The 20,292-nt window shown below is 31.9% G+C and overlaps 1 protein-coding gene across 5 annotated transcripts in view; it reads right to left on the bottom strand.

The window, feature by feature from the left end:
* CDH19 (cadherin 19) overlaps positions 1-20,292 on the bottom strand; it is a 93,839-nt gene that overhangs the window by 59,165 nt on the left and 14,382 nt on the right. For all 5 annotated transcript variants that reach the window (XM_067014902.1, XM_059040331.2, XM_067014903.1 and 2 more), the window contains 2 exons: positions 7,096-7,395; positions 3,538-3,832 (listed from right to left, as the gene is read on the bottom strand). In XM_067014902.1, coding sequence (XP_066871003.1) covers positions 3,538-3,832; positions 7,096-7,290 — 490 coding nt within the window. In that variant the 5' untranslated portion in view covers positions 7,291-7,395. The remainder of the gene's footprint in view (positions 1-3,537; positions 3,833-7,095; positions 7,396-20,292) is intronic.

Below are 20,292 nucleotides of genomic sequence, written 5' to 3'. Positions count from 1 at the left end.
TGTATTTCTAAAGGATAAATTGTCTATATGTACATTAATGAAAGATATCTTATGCAGACAATTTTAACCTGAAATATATCATCAGAAGGATATTCTTCATATGTATGTACATTATTTTTTTTTTATTTTTTATTTTTTTGCCGTACGCGGGCCTCTCACTGTTGTGGCCTCTCCCGTTGCGGAGCACAGGCTCCGGACATGCAGGCTCAGCGGCCATGGCTCACGGGCCCAGCCGCTCCGCGGCATGTGGGATCTTCCCGGACCGGGGCACAAACCCGTGTCCCCTGCATCGGCAGGCGGACTTTCAACCACTGCGCCACCAGGGAAGCCCTGTATGTACATTATTTAATAGATTTCTTAGCTTGATTGTGTTTTATCATATAGTTTACTGGGTTATAACTAGCCCTCTTTCAGATTTAACCATGTCTTAAAACAACTTAATTCACTGCCCACATGTCTCACACACTTTTTCTCACACACCATGAAAGAAGCTGCAAGTAAAAACAGTAGATGTCTACCAAATTAACTCTGGCTTGTTGTAATGCAGGTACTAATAAAATTTTTAAAAAATTAAAAATCAGGTACAAATGCTTCTAGTACAAGATTCCAGAAAAAAAAAAAAAGGGGTTTAGTAGGGCTGTCATAGGTAGAACTGGAAATCTGATCGCCCTACTTTAGAACACCGGTGACAATGCAAAATGATCACAATGATTATGTATAAAGGGAAGGGCCAATAACCCAGAACGAATATGTGTATACTGAATCCTCTCACCCTTAACTCCTATTATTCCACCTTAAGACACCATCCTGTAATTAGAATTGAGTAACTGATGGCAACTCTGAAAAATTTAAATTGACTAGATTCATGAAATTGAATTAGCAAGGAATGTAGACCAGAGAGTGGGAAAAGCCTTCTCTTGGTGACTGAAGGATCCAAAGGTCATTGTGAGTCTCTGAGTTGAGTCAGCATAGCTTGATCACAGATGGCCAAACTATTTGGAAATGCAAAGAGCCAATGACTGGACTCTTGTAGTCTGAAGATCTCTTAAGTCAGTTGGGATCTACCCTGTTAAGTGAACAAGTTTAATTCTAAAAAACGATTGTCTCAGAATCAGATTTTAATAAAAGTAATTTCTCAGTTTACTTGTTCCTATAATACACTTACAACATAATATGTTGTAATATATCAATTCTGCATTCTATCCATTACATTGATAGTTGATATTGTTTGCCTATATTACCCTTGAGAAATTTTCTTCAAACATACAAAATTTAAATCAGTTGTGTCTTTCTAGACAGCTTTCTAGAATCTTAAAGCTAGTTTTTGCAAAGGACTTTATAAAAATAAATTTAAGACGATATTTGACTATGCCCACTTTATCAGACATGTTGTATTGCAAAAACTTATTTTATATAGTTGATGCAGCATGTAAACTTGTACCAAATGCTTGAGAAAAAAAATCACGTTGATTTTATTCAACCTCAAAGCAGCTTCCACACATTTGGAGGATCTCTTCTTGTGCAATGTCTCTCCTCATGTCTTTCTTTTCTTACACGACTGACCAATCTCATTGATTCTAAATCAGCAGTCAACTAAGTTCTAACAGTTCAGTCACCCTGTATGTTTGCCTTTTCTCTACCTAAATTCTCTACCAAGGGGATCTCATCCTTTGTCATGCTCTCTCTGCCAGCAATATGCCAATAACTCCAATATTGATATATGTAATTCTCCTCAGCCCGCAATGGAAATTGTTTTTCCCAGAACATGGCATGGCTGTCCTCTTTGTATCATTTCCTTCAAATGTCACCTCCTAAATGTCCCCACTTCCTCCAGTCAATTAATCATCATCATACTTTACCCATACTTAACACTTTAATAACATACAATGTCAAATATTACCTGGCTTATTTAAAATAGTTATTTACTGTTTGTGTGCTATAACTACTAAAATATAAGTTCCATACTACCCGTTACTTCATATATTTCCTTTACAAGTGAATCCCCAGTCTTACAAAAAGTTTGTAGAACATGTGAGGACCATAACATATGCTAGTTGAAGAAGAAGGAGGAAGAGGAGGAGAGAAAGGAGGAGGAGGAGAAGAGTGGAAAGGGGAAAAATAAATATCACTGCCGGACTTCCCTGTGGCTCAGTGGTTAAGAATCCGCCTGCCAATGCAGGGGACACGGGTTCGAGCCCTGGTGCGGGAAGATCCCACATGCCGCGGAGCAACTAAGCTCTTGTGCCACAACTACTGAGCCTGAGCTCTAGAGCCTGCGAGCCACAACTACTGAGGCTGCGTGCCACAACTACTGAAGCCCGTGTGCCTAGAGCCCATGTCCACAACAAGAAAAGCCACCGCAATGAGAAACCTGTGCACCCCAATGAAGAATGGTCCCTGCTTGCCGCAGCTAGAGAAAGCCTGCACACAGCAAAGAAGACCCAGTGCAGCCAAAAATAAATAAATAAATTTATTTATCTAAAAAAAGAAGAAATATATCACTGCCTAGCTATCAAATAGGACAATATTAATGTGTCAATTATATCTAAGGACAGTTGGTCTTGATACATGCTACACAGCTAAATTTGTTTAGGCTGTTGTTAAAAACCTATGTTCTGAATACATGTAGAAATAGGTCTTTAAATTGTTACCTGGAATGTTAAAAAAAATGAAGAATCAGGAAAATATATAATGGAATATACATTTTTAGACTTCCTGGCTAATGAATCAAATGTTTAGGTAAGGCAGTTTTAAAGCACATTAGCATAATTTTAAAATGACAATTATTAAATCACATTGAAGTTTATCATACTTTAGTAAATTTTGTGAATTAAATTTTACTATCTGTTGTATTATTAAACTTTTCTGACAAAGAATGAGTGGACAAATTTTGTATAACCATACCATAATTTTCCCCCTATTGGAAAGACATGTCTGATTTCCAAGGCAGTCAATTATTACATCTCATGGGAAGCATTCTCTTCTATAAGTATTATATTTAAAATATTTATGAAAGTGACATTGGGTTTGAAAGAGAACTTAAAAATGGATATGGCTAAACGAGGTCTTTAACCATTTTGTTTTGTTTTTAGTTTTCATGTTCCATTGTTTGGATGAATCTAGGATTCTAGTCTTATAAATTGGTTTCTCCTATTTTTGTGTGTGACTCTTTCAGGACGATCTTATGTATTTTTGGGGATACAAAAGAATAGTTTGTTTTGGAAAGTAAATTCTTTTACTGAAGAAACCAATAAGTGAACAAGCTAAAGAATTTTATGTATACTCAAATAAACGTTTCTTTCTATTGAAGACTGAAATTATATTTTAACAAGACATATTACTTATTGATATATAGTATGATTATTTACAAGATTTTAATCATTAGTCTAATTTTTCAAATATTTTACTTAACACATTTGCATAAGGAAGTACCCGGGTAGAACGGTAAATAATTCACTTCCAAAACATATGCTCGAAATTTTAAATCTGTTTTCATTGTTAATAGGTACATCTTTGACGTAAATTAATATGCAATACCTTCTGGAGACATCTCTGGTACAATGGCCTCATAAGGTTCATCTAGGAATTTTGGTTCATTGTCATTGATATCCGACACTCTGATGACAAACTCAGACTCAGGTTCCATAGCCCTTCCAGTAGTGGTGTCTATTACCTGGGCTCTTAGAGTGTAGAGGGACCGTTCCTCTCTATCAAGCTTCTGTACAGCATATATGTCACCTGTTCTTTCATCAATGACAAAAATACTTCCAGCTCCAGCTCCCGAAAGCTTGTACTGGAAAGAGTTGTTTCCATTGTCTAAATCAGATCTTAGCTGCAAGTACAAAGAGAGATAATTTACTTTTCAAACATGTTAAGACAAATTTTAATCATTGCATCTTCATGTCTGTTAATTATTCCCTAAGTTAAGAATTCCATATAATTTCTATATTATATTAAGTGAGGTAAAATGTTAAGTTTAAGATTAACATCTATCACCAGGCAGAGAAGTCTTTGAATTTTCAACGTAAAGTACTATACAAATTTCATTACTCTAAACAGATGATTCTAATTAGAAACTATAATGATTGAAAAACAAAGCCCCTTTTATACATTATGCACAAAAAATTTGGTTCGTGTTTACTTTATATGATTACATTTTTAGTCACTAAAACCATACTCTCAAATATTTATATTAGATCGGGGCCTAGAGACAGAGAGATAATGATCTAAAATAAATTTAAACAGTGATGTTCTATCTCTAGGCTAAAAACACACAGGAAACATGGAAATATTAGTAAGAAAATTAGGGAGCATGTTGAGATGATAATAATCTCAATCATCCATAAAATCTACAAATTGCTTTATACTCATTTTCTCAATTAATCCTCATGCATTCATTGTAAAATACACATTATTGATATAATAAATTATTTCAATAGAGAAGGAAAGTGAGACTGAAATTTTAAAAACTTTCCTAGCGTCACATGGTTTTGGGGTAGAATTATGACTTACACCAAAAGGCCGGTTTGATCTCAGATCCTCCCCTGCAAACCAGTACGTAACATGGTCTTTTAGTCCTTGAGTTTTAGCCAAATTAGCTCTAACTCTTCCTTTCCAACATAGGTCACTCAGTTCTCAGATGTACTTCTTTTGTCCTCACTATTTTATTTATTTAAGAGCAAAGTAAATTTGTTCATTATTCATAGTGTGAATGGAATTTTGAATTGTATATATAAAAAAGATGTTATGATACAGGTAACATCGTATGGTTTTTCATATCTAACTTATTTTTACATAAAGAAAGGAAGCATTAGAGAATAATCTCTTAATTATTGTGAATCCATGGTTTTCTTGATTCACCGTTTATGAATATACCCTTCTTCAGAGTAAGAGCTTCTCTGAAAATTTACAAAGTTAGCCAAAAACTACAACCTTAATTTCATAATTTTTCTGATAGCTCAAAGTACAATATATTATTCTGGACTAATTAATAAATTTTTCTATGTGAATGTGGAGAATATCTAAAGATATCTAAAACAACTAATTTTAATAATGTGTTGAACATCACTGCTCTACAATGAAAGAAGCAAATTGGAGATAATAAAAAGATAATAAAAGAGTTACAGCTTTTAAAATGTGAAAGTCCTTCCTTACTCATAAAAGTGAAATCCCCATGCCCCAGTGTTAAGAAATTGTGGGAAACAAATGTATTCTCCAATAAGTATACCAAATGAAAGCAATGCATAGCCCCTGGCTTCCAAATACTATTTCAATGTAGTTTGAAATTTTGAAGGTTAGAATGAAGACAAGTCAAATTCAGTCATGAGTAAATGTATTTCAAGTGTATTCATGTTAATTTTTATAGATCAGTGAGCTTGATCTTTTTAAGGACCCATATTTAATTTAAAAAAAAACTGAACATCTTCCTCTTGTCACAAAATGCATAAGTTAAACACATTTCAATTTCGTGGATTCTAGTGTTATAAAATTTCCTGTATTTCCATTCAAAAATATTTTTTCAATTACGTAGTTACTATCAATTTGGCAAATCAATATGACTAAATTTTTACCTAATTGTGCTTTGCAAATTTAATCTCTTTTAACAAACAGATCAAAAAGAAAGTTATTTTGGACACATCAACTACATTTTATTTTTACCAGCTCTGTTATTACAAGCATGTAAGTATTCATTATTACTCTCTTTTAAACCAGTTACCTGTATGTGGTTTAAGCTTAATGAGGTTGTTTACAGGAAAAACCATCTGTTAGAATATTTTCATAAATATTTTTACAGAATGTAAAAGAAGCAAAACAAACCGCCATATGAAAGGAGGAAATGAGAGATATGTGTAGGGAGCAGAAAAAAACCCAGAAAATGTGAGTTATCCAGTGACTAGTCCCTGTTCTGACTGCACTGAAGCACTTCCCTGTAGAGCGTTACCACTAACATTTGCCTGCCAATAGTAGCGTGTCTCCTTACTCAGTGGTGGGAGAGCCTATGGGGGTCTGTGGAGTCCACTGTAAATATGGCTAGAGACTCAAGTAACTAGCAGACACTTAACAACGGACCTCACACGGTTCTGCCTGTGCTTTACCTGGAGTCACCTTAGAAAATAAAAAGGGATGAGAAATATTACTTATAACAGGCAGGCACGCGTGCGTGTGCGCGTATGCACACACACACACACACACACACACACACACACACACACACACACACACACACACACACGATTGAAATCTGTTTGCCTAAAACCCTAATCTAGGCCTTTGGTTGAATGTACTCATATATTTGGCTGATGGGACAGATGAACTCATATGGAATCCAGACAACACACTAACACTGCAGCTCTCCTAAAAGGGCTAGAAAAAGAGAGTTAATAAATTTTTAGTGTTTCACCCTTTGGGCCCAATTAAATTTTAGTGTCAGTTAATTAGTGGTTAAACTTATTTCAGTTCATTCATCCAGAGAAAGAGCCTTACAGAGAAGGACATGATATTATAACTACCTCTGTTTGAAGAAAATCAAATAATTATAAAACCCAAAAACATAAATAGGAAATGTTTTGTCTCGTTAAGGAAATTTTCTTAAAATGTATTCTTATAAGAAAATGAAATAATTATTTGTTTTACTTCAACTTCACTAATCAAATGAAGTGTGTAGGCTCTTGAAGCTACCTAACTGTAAAAGGATTTGGTATTAATCTGCTTCATTAAAAATTAATGAGGGGTAAATCAACACCTACTTAGCATAATGGAAAATCAGGCTAAATACCGTTGGTAAACATTACTGTTCTCCGTGTGGTGGCTTTGATCCATTATCAAAAATAACACCTTCACATTTCCAGATGTTGATAAATGCTACAATTTTGTATGAGGTTAAAGTGAAATTTAAAAACCAGAGCTTTCCCTCTTCTTCAAGTTTTTGCGACTATTTTAGGTGCTTGCAAATATAACAATCAATTATGCTGGTGTTTGAAGCTTTCTAATGGTTCCACTAAGAAAAACGGAGAATTCATCAAATACCAAAGCCTCCTCCACTCTTTGATCAGATTTACAAGGTTATTTCCTGTAGCACTTTCAGAAAATCAGTACCTGGCCAATGTGATGCCTAGTCTTATTCATTTCTTCTGGTACAAAAAACTGGTTCCACATCCAGCCCCGCCTCACTCTCAAATGAGATCCCGCTGGGTGCTTAACTTCCTCTGTTTTACAGTTTTCTGTTGCTATAAGGCAAGGCAATAGGAGAGGAATTCCCAACATAAAACGCAGCAATAAGCAGCAATTCATTCTGATCTGGATTCCAACTGGTACTCTTCAGAGGAACAGCATGTTGCCAACAAAAATCTTATGTCCCCTTGTAATATTTTTAACTCTTAGGCATCTTTCATATTCCTAGAGAACAAAAAACAAAACAAAATTCTCGACATTTAAAAAATAACATTTTCTCACATAACTGTTAAAGACTGGATACAACTTTTGCATCTGTAAAAATGGAACAGAAATATACACTCATCTTCCAGTTAAGCTACTTAATTATGTTTTGTAACTCAGCAATAATTTGAATGGTACCATTACAAATTTCTGCTCAGTCATTGTAGTCATAAATTTGCCTGAAGGTTGAAAAGTTGCTCTAGCAATCTCCTTGATTGATAACTGACACTGAGATATTTTTAAAAAAATTTAACCTGCTTACTTCTTCCTTTCTATCTCAGTAAAATTCAAACTATCCAATTAAATCAACCATCAAGCCAGGGAAAAATGTGACATTTTTCCTCTTTTTCAATAGATACGTTTTGTCATCCAGTTTCCCACGTTATGGTATTTTACATAGCTAATTAAATAGACAAAATGACAATTCAGCTTAAAACCTGGGGGATTTAAACATTTACACTGATTTATACTGATGTTATAAAACATCATGTGAATAGAAATCCTGTTAAGGTATTTTTATATTGCAAAAGATATGAAAGAAATGTTTTTCATCTTAACAAAGAAATAAAGCCATTTTTAAAAAATAAATGAAAAATTACAGTGCTTGGGTAAAATGTCTGAATGTTTATAATACGTAAAATAGAGATGAAAGGTACCTTTTAGTATGTAAATATTAAGACAAAAAACTCAAGCTACTGACTTTTCCATTTAAATTTTCCGTTTACCTGATACTGATCATACCAGCTCTCCATGAAATGATTGGTAATTCTCACCCTTATATGAAACTGAATAATTTTGCAATTTCCACATCTATATAGGGCCTTCGTATAACCAAATTGGATTTTTTTGTTTGGGATTAATGAAGAAAAATAATTTTGTCCAATCTACAATGCCATAATCAGTAGCAAAGTCATAGAATCTCTTTCTGTTAGGAGTTTTTCATATGACCTTGTTTTGAATTTTCTCCACATATTTTTGATTGTCCCTGACAGGTTTTTTTAGGTCTTTGGCTCTTGTTAGGAAGAGTTGTTAAAAACACCTAATTAAGAAAGAACACATTGTCATAAACGGGGATCCTGCGGTCCCTCTGTAATTCCTCTGTAATTCCTTCGAGCAGATGTAGTCTTTGTTATAAGTTTACTTAATGAAAGTCAGGAAGAAATTCAGCTGAGGTGAAAATTAAAGATGAATTTCACCCTTATGTTAAATATTTGAAATTCTTATGTCTGTTGCTTAGAAATAGCTAAAATATATATTTTGATAGCTAGTGAATAATGAAAACATTTGGAACAAGTACAGTTTTCTTTATGGGAAGATATTTTGTATACATTTGTAAAACTGTCACTAACAGTGATATGAATTATGCTTAAAATGTTGGGTAAATAACATCTATGTTAACTTTATATTATGGTATCTTCATACATCTAAATAGAGTATAATGAACACCTATATACCATTACTTAGGTTCAAAATTATCAAAACACGGTCAGTCTTGTTTAATCTATATACATATCCACTTCCTGATACTAAAACAAATTTCAAATGTAATTATCATTTTAACCATTCATTACACACACACACACACACACACACACACACACACACACACAAACACACTTGGGCACAAATGCTATATGACTTTTTAAAGATCAAAATTGAATACTAAAAATTAAGAGTAAGTCTTCAATATAATCAAATATCCAACCAATACTCAAATTAAAATTCTTTAAACATCTTTGAGTCAGGATTCAGCTATGTCCACACAATGCAGTTTGTTGAGACATTGGTTAAGTCTCAGTTAATACACAAGATTCATGACTCTAAATTTAATTTTTCTTTCCATTTATGTCTTGAACAAACAAGGTCATTGATCCTATAGAGTTTCCCACATTATGGATTTTTCTGACTGCATGCCCATAGTGTGGTTGAATATAGTTCTTTATTCCCTTTAAATTAGTAGAGTCTTGATTAGATGCAATTTTAAATATTTGTCAACAATACTCATAGCTGATGCTGTGTATTTCATATTCCATATCTGGAGGCACAAAATACTTAGTTTTGTCACATTTTGTTTCCTGTCCTGAAGTTGTCGTTCTTGTTCCTAAGATTCATTAGATTCATGTACTGTCATTTGAATCATTTATTATGAATTTCCTAGTCACTCTTTCTTTTAAAGTTTTACCAGTTATTGATGACAATTGTCTAAATCAAATATTTCAGTGACCATGTGATGAAACACAGCAAAAAAAGAAAAACTCAAAAAATGAAACTCCTAGAATTGAATGATATAATATCTGAAATCCAAAATGGTTTTCTCAAAAGATTGAACATTACAGAAGAAAATGTCATTGGCTTAAAGACTGTTTTATGGAAATGATTCAAATTAAAGTAGAAAGATAACATTGACAGTAGAAAAAATAATTTTTAAAAATAGAATTTCAATAATTATGGGACAACCTCAAACAGTATAACATATATATATATAACTGGAGTCCCAAAAAGAAAGAAGAGAAAATAATAGTGGCCAATGGTTTTTTAAACGTGCAGAACAATATTCCACCCAAAAAGACACTCAACAAACACTAAGCAAGAAAACAAAACAAACAAAAATCATGTTATTGTAAAATTACTAAAAATAAAATATAAAGAGAAAATATTAAAAACTCACCAGAGAAAAAAGGGAAATAATAAGAATATCCATTAAATGTTCATCAGAAATAATGTAAGACTGACGGCAATAGAATGACATACATAAACTTCCGAGACAAAAACTTTTAACATGTAATTACATATCCTTCAAAACAAGAGTAATATAAAGCAAATTAGAAGAATTAATCAATAGCACAATTGCACTATAAAAATATTAAGTAGAAACTCTTCAGAATGAAGGACATATGAACCAACATAAAGTAATTAAATTAGAAGGCAATATTAAATATATAGATAAATATAAAAGGTTATTTTTGGTTTTATTAATATTTTAAAAATAATTTACTATTTATAAATTAATAACAATATTATGGGATATATAACATGTAGCATATAATGGCGCAAATAATGGGATGTGGGAAATTAAACTATCTGGTGGTCAACTTCTTACTTTATAGATAAAGTGATATAGCAGTTATTCAAGTAGACTGCTGTGAGAAGTGAAGGATGCATATCAAAATCACTAGAGCAATCACTGAAAGCAAACAAAGGGCCATATTAAGTGACTACGAAAGGGAAAATAAGATTCTCAAAATTACCTTTTATTAGTACAATAACAAACAGGAGAATAAGGGGAAAGAAGTAAACTCAAGAATGTATAGCAAATTTAACCAAATGAATCATTGCATTAAAAAAAGATTAATAAAACACAACTTAATAAAACACAACACAATAAATAAAACACAATTAATAAAACACAACACAATAATATGCACTGTTTGTCAGTTTTTTATTTAAAAACTTAACCCAACTATGTACTAAAGAAATAATTTAATTATAAACACACAGACAGGTTGTAAGGACAAGGATGAGAAAAGATATACCATAAAATAATAATTGTAAGTTAGCTGAAATGCTGTATTAATATCTCAGAAACAAGACCTCAAGACAAGAAGTATTACCTGACATAACAAGTGCATTTATAAAGATAAAAAAGTATATTAATCAAAAAGGCCTAACAGTCCTATGTGATTGAAGTTAATATCAGAGCTTTAGAATACATGAAACAAATATCAACAGTGCTAAGGAGAAGTAGACAGTTATAATCGTGGAGTAGATAACACTGCTCTCCTCTATTGAAACGCCAATAGGACAAAAAAATCACTGACGTATAAAAAATGTTAAAAGTACCATCAATCAACATAAAATAATTAAGACTATAGATTGCTGCACCAAATGGAATATAGTTTCTTTTCATGCACTGCTGGTGGGAATGGAACCCGGCACAACCATTGTAGAAAACAGATGCGCAGTTTGTTAAAAACTTAAACATACGCTGACCATATGATCCAGCTATTCTGTTCTCAGATATTTGACCCAGAGAAATAAAAGTATTTGACCATACAAAGACGTTTACAAGAATGTTTAAAGCAACTTTATTTATAGTAGCCAAAACTGGATACAAATCAAATAACCACCACCAAGTTAATGTATTAACAAAGTGTAGTATGTCCATGCGGTGTAGTAATGCTCAGTAGTAAAAAGAAATGAACTATTGATGCACAAAGTAACATCTCCAATAGTTATGCTGAGTGAAAGAAGCTTGACAAAAAATAATTCAGATTGCATGTTTCCATTTATATATAATTCTAGAAAATTCAAAACTATTACAGTGACAGAAAACAGATAAGTTCTTGAGAGAGAATAGAGATGGAGAGGAATAGGAAGAAGGTATTACCAGGGGTCACAAGAGAAAATTTGGGGGTGATGGCTATGTTCATTATCTTGATTGTGATGATGGTCTTACAGAAGTATAAATATGTCAAAAAAATGAAACCAAAATAACCAAACAAATCCAAATTGTTAATCTTTCTATGGATTTTCTACCTACCTTGTGATTTGTGGAACAGCAGCATCTTATTAAAAATGTTGAATCTTGAGCTACTCCAGATATACTGACACTGAGTCTGCATTTATCAAACTATGTGTGAGATCGTATACACAATGAATTTTAAATAGCATTTGGCTATCAAAAAACTGATATAGTTTCTTCATGTCAGTAGTTTGAGAAAAAAAGTGAAGAGTTTTAAAGAAGATAATATACAAGATTAAAAGATGTTTAAGACACAAGAACAAGTGTAAAATGGAGACATTATCTAGATCTTGATTTGTATAAGCCTATTTTCATCTTTACATTTTTATGAATCTGTAATATTTAATATAAGTTGGTTATCAGGTGATAAATATAAAATATTGTTAATTTTGTTAGTTATAAAACTTTCTTTGTGGTCTTACTGGTAATTAATATCCTTGAAATTGGCTAATAAGTATTTGCACAGCTATTTTTTTATTCTTCACTTGTGTTTAAAACATATATATTCAACAACAACAAAAATAAAAATGATTTATTTTGCATTTTTAAAATCACTATGATGGACCAAAATTATTAAATATTTTAGTACCAGCCATTGATGAAAATATACAGAAAATAGAACTCCTATACAATGTTAAGGAAGTTGAAAATTTGGACAATCATTGTAGAGCTAATTTGTCCAAATTTAGTATATTTAAAAGTTAGCTTAATCTATAAACTAAGAGCTTCTTTTTTACTGCTTTACACCTAGAAAAATTTGTCCACTTAGAGGCAGATATCAATTGGATTAGCTAGAAAAAATGTATAAAAAATAGCTCAAATTAGGGCACCATGTGATACCATATAAAAATGTTTCAAAGATGTAAGATGATGCCATATGAGACTATTCTCATAAATTGATTTTGTAAAATAAGCCTAGGAAAAGAAAAACAACACACAAAATTTATTATGGTAATTAACATAATAGGAGAAAGAGAAACTGGTTTAAAGTTTGAAGTTTAGAAGTATCTGTCACATTTTCCTCCCTCTAAAATAATCTAAAGGTGTCAAATCATAATATTCATTAAACCTGGGTGATTTTTCTACTTTCTGTTATTTTTTTTCAGTTTAAATGTATGATTGAAATATTTAAAAGTTAAACTATCACTATTTCATATTCCTATATCATAAAAAAACAGATATGAATACACTTTCATTTGAACCTCAATATAAAAATAGAGGAATGAAACAGTGGCAGTAAGCATGCCTGAATGATGAACTATTGTGACTTCGTTTACACTCTTGTATATTCCAAGTATTCCATAATGGTCATACATTTCAGGGGAAGGGAAAAACGTTTCAAACAATAGTCCACTTCTGATTGAAGAGTGTTGACAGCTGTCAGCAGTGCCAGACTGAGAAATATTCAGGGCTGAGTTCAGGCTAATAAGGAAAACTGTTATCAGTTAGTATGTCTGAAATGGGCCCTAGAGAAATAGCCAGTGACATTTCTGACCTACATCTGCAATCTTGGTTATATTTTCCAGTCAGGTGACTACGTGGATACGAATTTGCATAATATTTCAATATGAAAAAAATGTGCTAACACTGTGTCTAATGTGTCTAGTGTGTTTGGATATCATATCATTGCCAGTATCTAGGCATATTTGTAAATATTAAAAAAAATGTAGAGTATAGTATATTTCAAAATACATGATGTATAAAAATAAAATGGCGCTGATACACAATATTACATAATAAAATAATTATATTTATATTTGAATAACATTACTGTAGCATCAACATATTATATCCAAGTAGAATCACATGATTTTAGTACAGAAAAGTATATTTCATGTAATACTTTACATTCACATATGAAGGAATGTCTATTCAGAAATTTTAAGTGACCTGCATAGTACCAAATAGAGGTAGGACTGGAAATCTAATTTTAAGGGCATGGAGTGTACAATATACATTGTGTTTTACTGAATGGAAGAAAGAAAATGCATAGATATCTAACACTGTGTATGACATCTGTCACTGATAGTTCACGTTATTGAAGTTTAACAAAGATCTATAAATTGCATTTTAACATTTGGACCAGTCTTGAAACTAGACATAATAAAATGTTTTCTATTATCTCCTTTTGGACCATAATTTTCCCTCTTACTCTAAAGATTCTTGGGGTCACAAAAAAAAAAGGGAAAGAATAAGTCAGAATGATGGATTTGGTGGCTGTGTGTGGGGAGATAAAAGTTGGAGCTGGGGAAATGTGGATGGGGTAAATATAGAAACTTAATCCTATTTGCGATCTCAAAAATCAAGGGAAACTTGGCAGTCTCTTAGAGTGACATTATAAATAAAGGCTTTTAAATGGCTTTCTCAGAACTGCTAATAAGAATATAACAAGAAATGAGTGGATATAACTTGCAGATATAAGTGAGAAGGAAGAAAGACAATTTTTGAAGCAAAAATTATAATTAACCATGTGCTAGTTCTTTATTAATAAATCTAGAATGTTAAAGACCTTTTCTTTGTCCCATTTATAAACTCTCATTAGACTTACATTTTGAGTATTTACTGTGGAATTTAAAGTGTATGCCACATATGAAGCAATATAGTGTCAGAACACTTGTATGAGAATCTCCTAAGCCCTCTTTGAACTTAGAGCCTTCCCCATTCACTATGTGTGTAGTGTCCTAAAATATGGAGTCGTTCCATTCCTGGTCTGGTTGTTGTGAACTCTGTTCTGGAGTAGTGGGGAGGGCTGTGGATTAATGAGCCCCATATTTGGAGTGCTATGTGTTGACAAGATTGAATCTGACCATACAAAATATTCTAGAATGAGAAGAGACAGATTCCAGTTGATGAAATACACACCGGCAAAATCTCATTTTTTAAAGTCTCATATCCTACCTTTTACTCCCCTTCCACAAGCTACCAAAATATGATTTATTCTTATAATTTCAAGGCTAAGTCTTAGTATGCTTCTGTGCTGAAGATTTGCCTAAACTCCTTTTGGACTATAATCCTCACTACATGTTGCCAATGCAGTTAATATATATAGAACTTAATTATGTCTTTACTATTTTTGTAATCTAATTTTAATTTAGCCATTGCATGTCCATAGGCTATTTCTCACACTTATTTTCTTGTGTGACTGCTGTGAAAATACTTACTTTTTTTGAAATCTTTTTCTTTTAATGTTCTTGTGAAAATATATAACATGGACAAATAAAACAGTGCTTCATTTCTAACACCTAAAAAGGTATTCTAATATATTATTTCTGAAGGTAAACCCATATGTATTTGTCTATATTTTTCTATCATTGTATAATTTTAAAACACTGGAAAATCACTGAATACCCTATATATCATTTGGGGAAGATATACAAAACTGCTCTCAGAGTTGACAAAGAAACAATTGAATAAAAACAAATTTCAAAATTCATGTTAACATAATGTTATTCAGCCATTATGTTGCTGTAAATGTTGTGCTGTAAAGTCATTTAATGAAACAGAAATATGCTGCAGCACTTTGTTAGGTGAAAGAAAGAAATTAAATACACAGAAAATTATTCCATTAATTTGACAATAAATGTAGACAAATTCAGAGAAGAAAGCCTGGACGACTATGCCCTCAAATGCAGATAGAAATCATCTGTGAATTGAGGAATTATAAATGGAGTAAAATTAATATGTATTTCTATTTTTTAGTTTTAATATTTATTTCATTAATACATATATACACAGAGCTTTATAATGAATTATATAACTATTTTACATAGATTAAGGTTATGTAGCACCATAATGAAGATCAAGAGTTTACTATTTCCTGACTGAGGGTATTCTCCCAAATATGTTGAAATGAAATGTTCTAAAGGCTGCTTGATGGAGTGAAGAGCGCCACCTGTGGGGAAAGGAAGACTATTACCAGACCAGCCCTGCCAACCAATAGCTGTGTGACTTTGGGCAACTGGCTTAACCTCTGGGTGCCTCAGTTTTGTCACATGAAAAATGAGGATGACAATAGGGCCTATCCCTTCAGGTTGTTATCTTGATTATATGAGTTGATGTACCCAGAATATTATCTTGACACATAGTATGTGCTATATATTTTTAAAATATTTTATTAAAAATTTTTTTTTCCATGACATTATAATTTTATTTTTTTTAACTTTTTATTTTATATTGGAGTATAGTTGTTTAACAATGTTGTGATAATTTCAGGTGTACAGTGAAGTGATTCAGTTATACATATATATATATATTTTTTTCAAATTATTTTCCCATTTAGGTTGTTACATAATATTGAGCAGAGTTCCCTGTGCTATACGTGTTATGTAAGTATTTTAAACTAGCTCTATAATAATAGCTACTTATACCTGGGTAGTAAAGATCTAATGATTTCTTTATTTCTAAACTTTGAAGTAGTCAGCTATTGTGATTTCTGCAAACTTCATGCACATATAAAAATTTTATATATGACTATTGCAAACATAGTGTAGGATACATTGTCCCTTTGTGTTAGGCATGTATTTTCAAAGAATTTGAATGTCATTATATTTTTTCCAAGCATGCTAAGTAACTATGACAAATAAACATTGTCATGCTTGAAGAAATATGTGATATTGCATGGACATATATAGGATGAAAATGGTCCCAGTGTGACTCAAAACAATTATGTTTTCAAAGAAGACTAATTATGACTTAAGGGATGAAAAATATTATAATCTATGCACTTACACAGTTTGTAACTGAATCTAATTAGAAATTGTCTTTTCTATGACCTCTTCTTGGTTACATAAAGATAATTATTCCATCTGTGAAAACTTATAAAAATATAATGTATTCTGAAAGTCTTGTGGAAGGCTGAAACTAAGTTCAACTAAGCCAGCTTCTCATAGAGAAAAGCAGATGGCAATTAATATAATGTCTCTGTCTTCAGAAAACCATTGACTAGGCTTGGCCAAAATAATATATCAAAAGACACATTTTGCAATGATCAGGAAGTTCCAAAGCTCAAAAAAAAAATTCTGAAAAATCATGGTTTCTAAAATACTACTTAAAAAATAAGATAAAATGTTTCTCTTTATCAATTTAAAGAAGCATGCCTAACTTCTTCTATTGGGATCTAAATGTTTGAAGAAAGCAAATTTTATAAAACCTCAGTGTGAAACTAATAGTAAAATGAGGCTCTTGGGGCTGTGAGTGGTAATATTACCACAGAAGTAGTTAGAGATTATTTTCCTTTTTGTATTTTAATTTGACTGATTATTTGTGAAAGAAAAGAAAATGAATGCCTCTTAACAGTCCCCCTTATTCCATAAGCATCTTTATAATTCTTTATAGAGTAGTAACATAGGTGGTTGGGGAAGGTAATGGACTGCCCTTTGAAGTTTACTTTTTTTATATTGTAGACCCTCCCTCAACGTTCTTTTCATAAAAGGTACTCTATATTTGTGTGAATCTATTTAAAACCTTCTCTACTTACTTAAATGCAGAAGCAAGGATATTAATAAGAGAAAAATGTTAAGTTCTTGAACTGTCTTAGCTGAAATATCTTGGGGACTCTGTATCACCTACATTTCCCATCTCAATGTCTACCTTCATATTTCATTTATACCTATTTTTATTTTAAACATTAGTTAATATGATGTTAGTTTTCAATGAAATAATTTGATTTTTCTCATCAGTGATTAAAAAAAAGCATCTGCAATTCCAGGACTTTGAAATGGTTGTTCTGTTTCTCCCATCTATTGTGACAGTTTATTGCCCACTTGAAGGTTCCAGTGCATCCCAGCACTGAGATTAATCGCGGTGCCCAGAAAGGGATAATATGAGTAAGAGTAGCAATGAATAATATGGAAACAGAATTGACAAAACTTGATGGCTAATTGGATATCCAGAGAGATTTCCTGCGTAGGGGATGTCAAAGGTAGGTTTGGAAATACTGAGGTTGCGATACCTGCAAAAATTACAGGCAAAGATTCCAAGTGGGCACGTGGTGATTCCAGACTCAGCAAAACCTGTAATTGTTATCATGGTATCTTCCCTTCCACCCCACTGCTCTAAGAAAAGCCTAACTTTAATTCTGTAGGATTTCATTAACTATCTCTAACTTCTGGATAATTAGTAAGCTGAAATGACTGACTGGGATAGGAAATAAGAGAGTAAAAAAGGAACTAAAATCTTTTGACCACTGTGGTAGACATATCATGGTTTACCAATAACCCTACTACAATTGGGCAGGGTTATGAGATTAAGTTTGTTAATGAAATATAAGTGAAAGTTACATGCCTATTTTTTCAGAACAGAGCAGTAAAAGCCCTGTGAATAATTCTTTTGTCTTTAATCTTTCTTTTTATAGGCAACCAGATGCTGCAGTTATGAGATGGTGGAGTCTCAATCAAGCTTGAGTCACTGTGGGACTGCATCCCCACTGACGCTTAAGTATGTGTGGTATGAAATTGCTGAGAACTTGGTTCATAGCTTAGCACCCTGATAAAATCACCAAATTTATTCTTGACACCATAGTACGTCCTCCATGTCCTGTTAATCTTCCTTGTAATTCAAGGAGATACTAATTATTAACTACCATTTCAAAAAAGAAGAAAGATCAAAGTGAGCTTATATAAACGAATGAGAGAAAGGGGATTGCAAAGCCCAGCTATAGATAATAGCTGGAATAAAGACCCATCAGAGTAATAGAAGAGATAAAAATGCCTAACCTGAAAGAATACAAGAAGTCGAATAGGGTCAGAGTTGGGGAGAAATATGATGTGCCCAAGAACAAGTACATTTGCATATTAATTTCAAAAACATTATTTCAAACAGCTGCCCAAGTTAAGTATTTTCAAGTTAAGATATGAAGCATGGTTTAATAGGCTACAAATCTCCGTAGCCTGTATAATTCAGTTAACTTTTTCTTGTGTATATGTCAAGTCTTGGTTTTTCTAGTTCAATCCAGTCCTGATTTTTTCTGGGATATTTTCTCCACAATATTAGGAACTGAAATATTTCTTCTGCCATTTCTGCAGTATTTTTAAAGCAAATGGTTAAACTCTTTTTTACCTTGAGTTTTATTTTTCTTTGTGATTTCCCCATTTGTTGGATACATTCAATTTTGGGTACATTTCTCAAGCATTTAATACCAGGATATTTTACATGCAGGTCAACGATCTATGAAATATTAAAATCAGTTTTGGATATGACATTAAAAATAAAAACTTGAAAGAAATCTTCATTGCATCAGAGTTATAATGAGCAACTTTTAAAATTAAGGTTATCTGGCATAATGAATTTCCTGGAAAATAACCAATTTTAATCCTTTTTTGCCCCCCTCTGAGGTGCATAACCTATTTCTTTTCTTTCTCAGGTAATTAGTTAAGGTATTAATTGTTTGTTTGGAGTTATGGCTGAATATAGATAGATAGACATTCAATCTGGTAGCATTCCCATGACTTGAGGTGGCAAGCATAAAATATTTTTATGTTAGCTGTTTTTAGTCTGTGGTGTTATTTAACATTTAAAACAATAGCACTTAATAGTTGGAAAAAAGAAAAGTAGATGTTAAATTTTTACTGTAAATAAAGAAATGCTTTACTATTGATTTTACTTTATGTATGATTATAAAGATAAAAGCTAATTGAGAGTAGTATATACCAAAAGAAATATACATCTAAAGGGAAGTCTACATTCACACATACATAAAATAGTAGTGGTAGGTCTAAAATTTTCAAAAAGCAAGTGCACAAATACATGAACTATTCTCAAATATATATTGTATATCAAGTCCCAACACTCAATCAATATGAACAATTTGTTATACACATACACACACTGAAACAATGTATATATTTTGTTTTATTGTTGAAAACAATGTGTATATAATTTGTTTATGTTATATATAATGTTTATATGTAATTAAAGTGCTTATATGTAATTAAACATTTTATATATATAAATATACACACACAGAAACATATTAAAAACAATTGGAACTCCATCCAAAATGCAGTGATTACTTTTAGTCTACTTTGATAAGTATTTTTACTTAAGCACATTGAGTGTTATAAAACTTTTCAAATATTAACCTTTTATTATATTTTGTTATTTTAAATAGTTAAAGCATCATAGATATACCTGAATCCTCAAACCACATGTATCTTCCACACTTTCCATCAAAATGATAGCTATTATCTTGAATATGAAGAGATTTATTTCAATAGATTAAAAAAACCCTACTCTATAGATGTTTACAAATAAAATATATTCAGCGTTCAAAAATATGCATGAATAATATATTATGTAGACCTTTGCTATTGAATATTTAATGACTTAGACCTATCTAT

The sequence above is a fragment of the Kogia breviceps genome, chromosome 15 (assembly GCF_026419965.1).
Source record: "Kogia breviceps isolate mKogBre1 chromosome 15, mKogBre1 haplotype 1, whole genome shotgun sequence".
NCBI classification, from domain to species: Eukaryota; Metazoa; Chordata; class Mammalia; order Artiodactyla; family Physeteridae; genus Kogia; species Kogia breviceps.
Note: the sequence above shows the minus strand (reverse complement) of the source record. Positions and strands in the feature narration are given on the sequence as shown.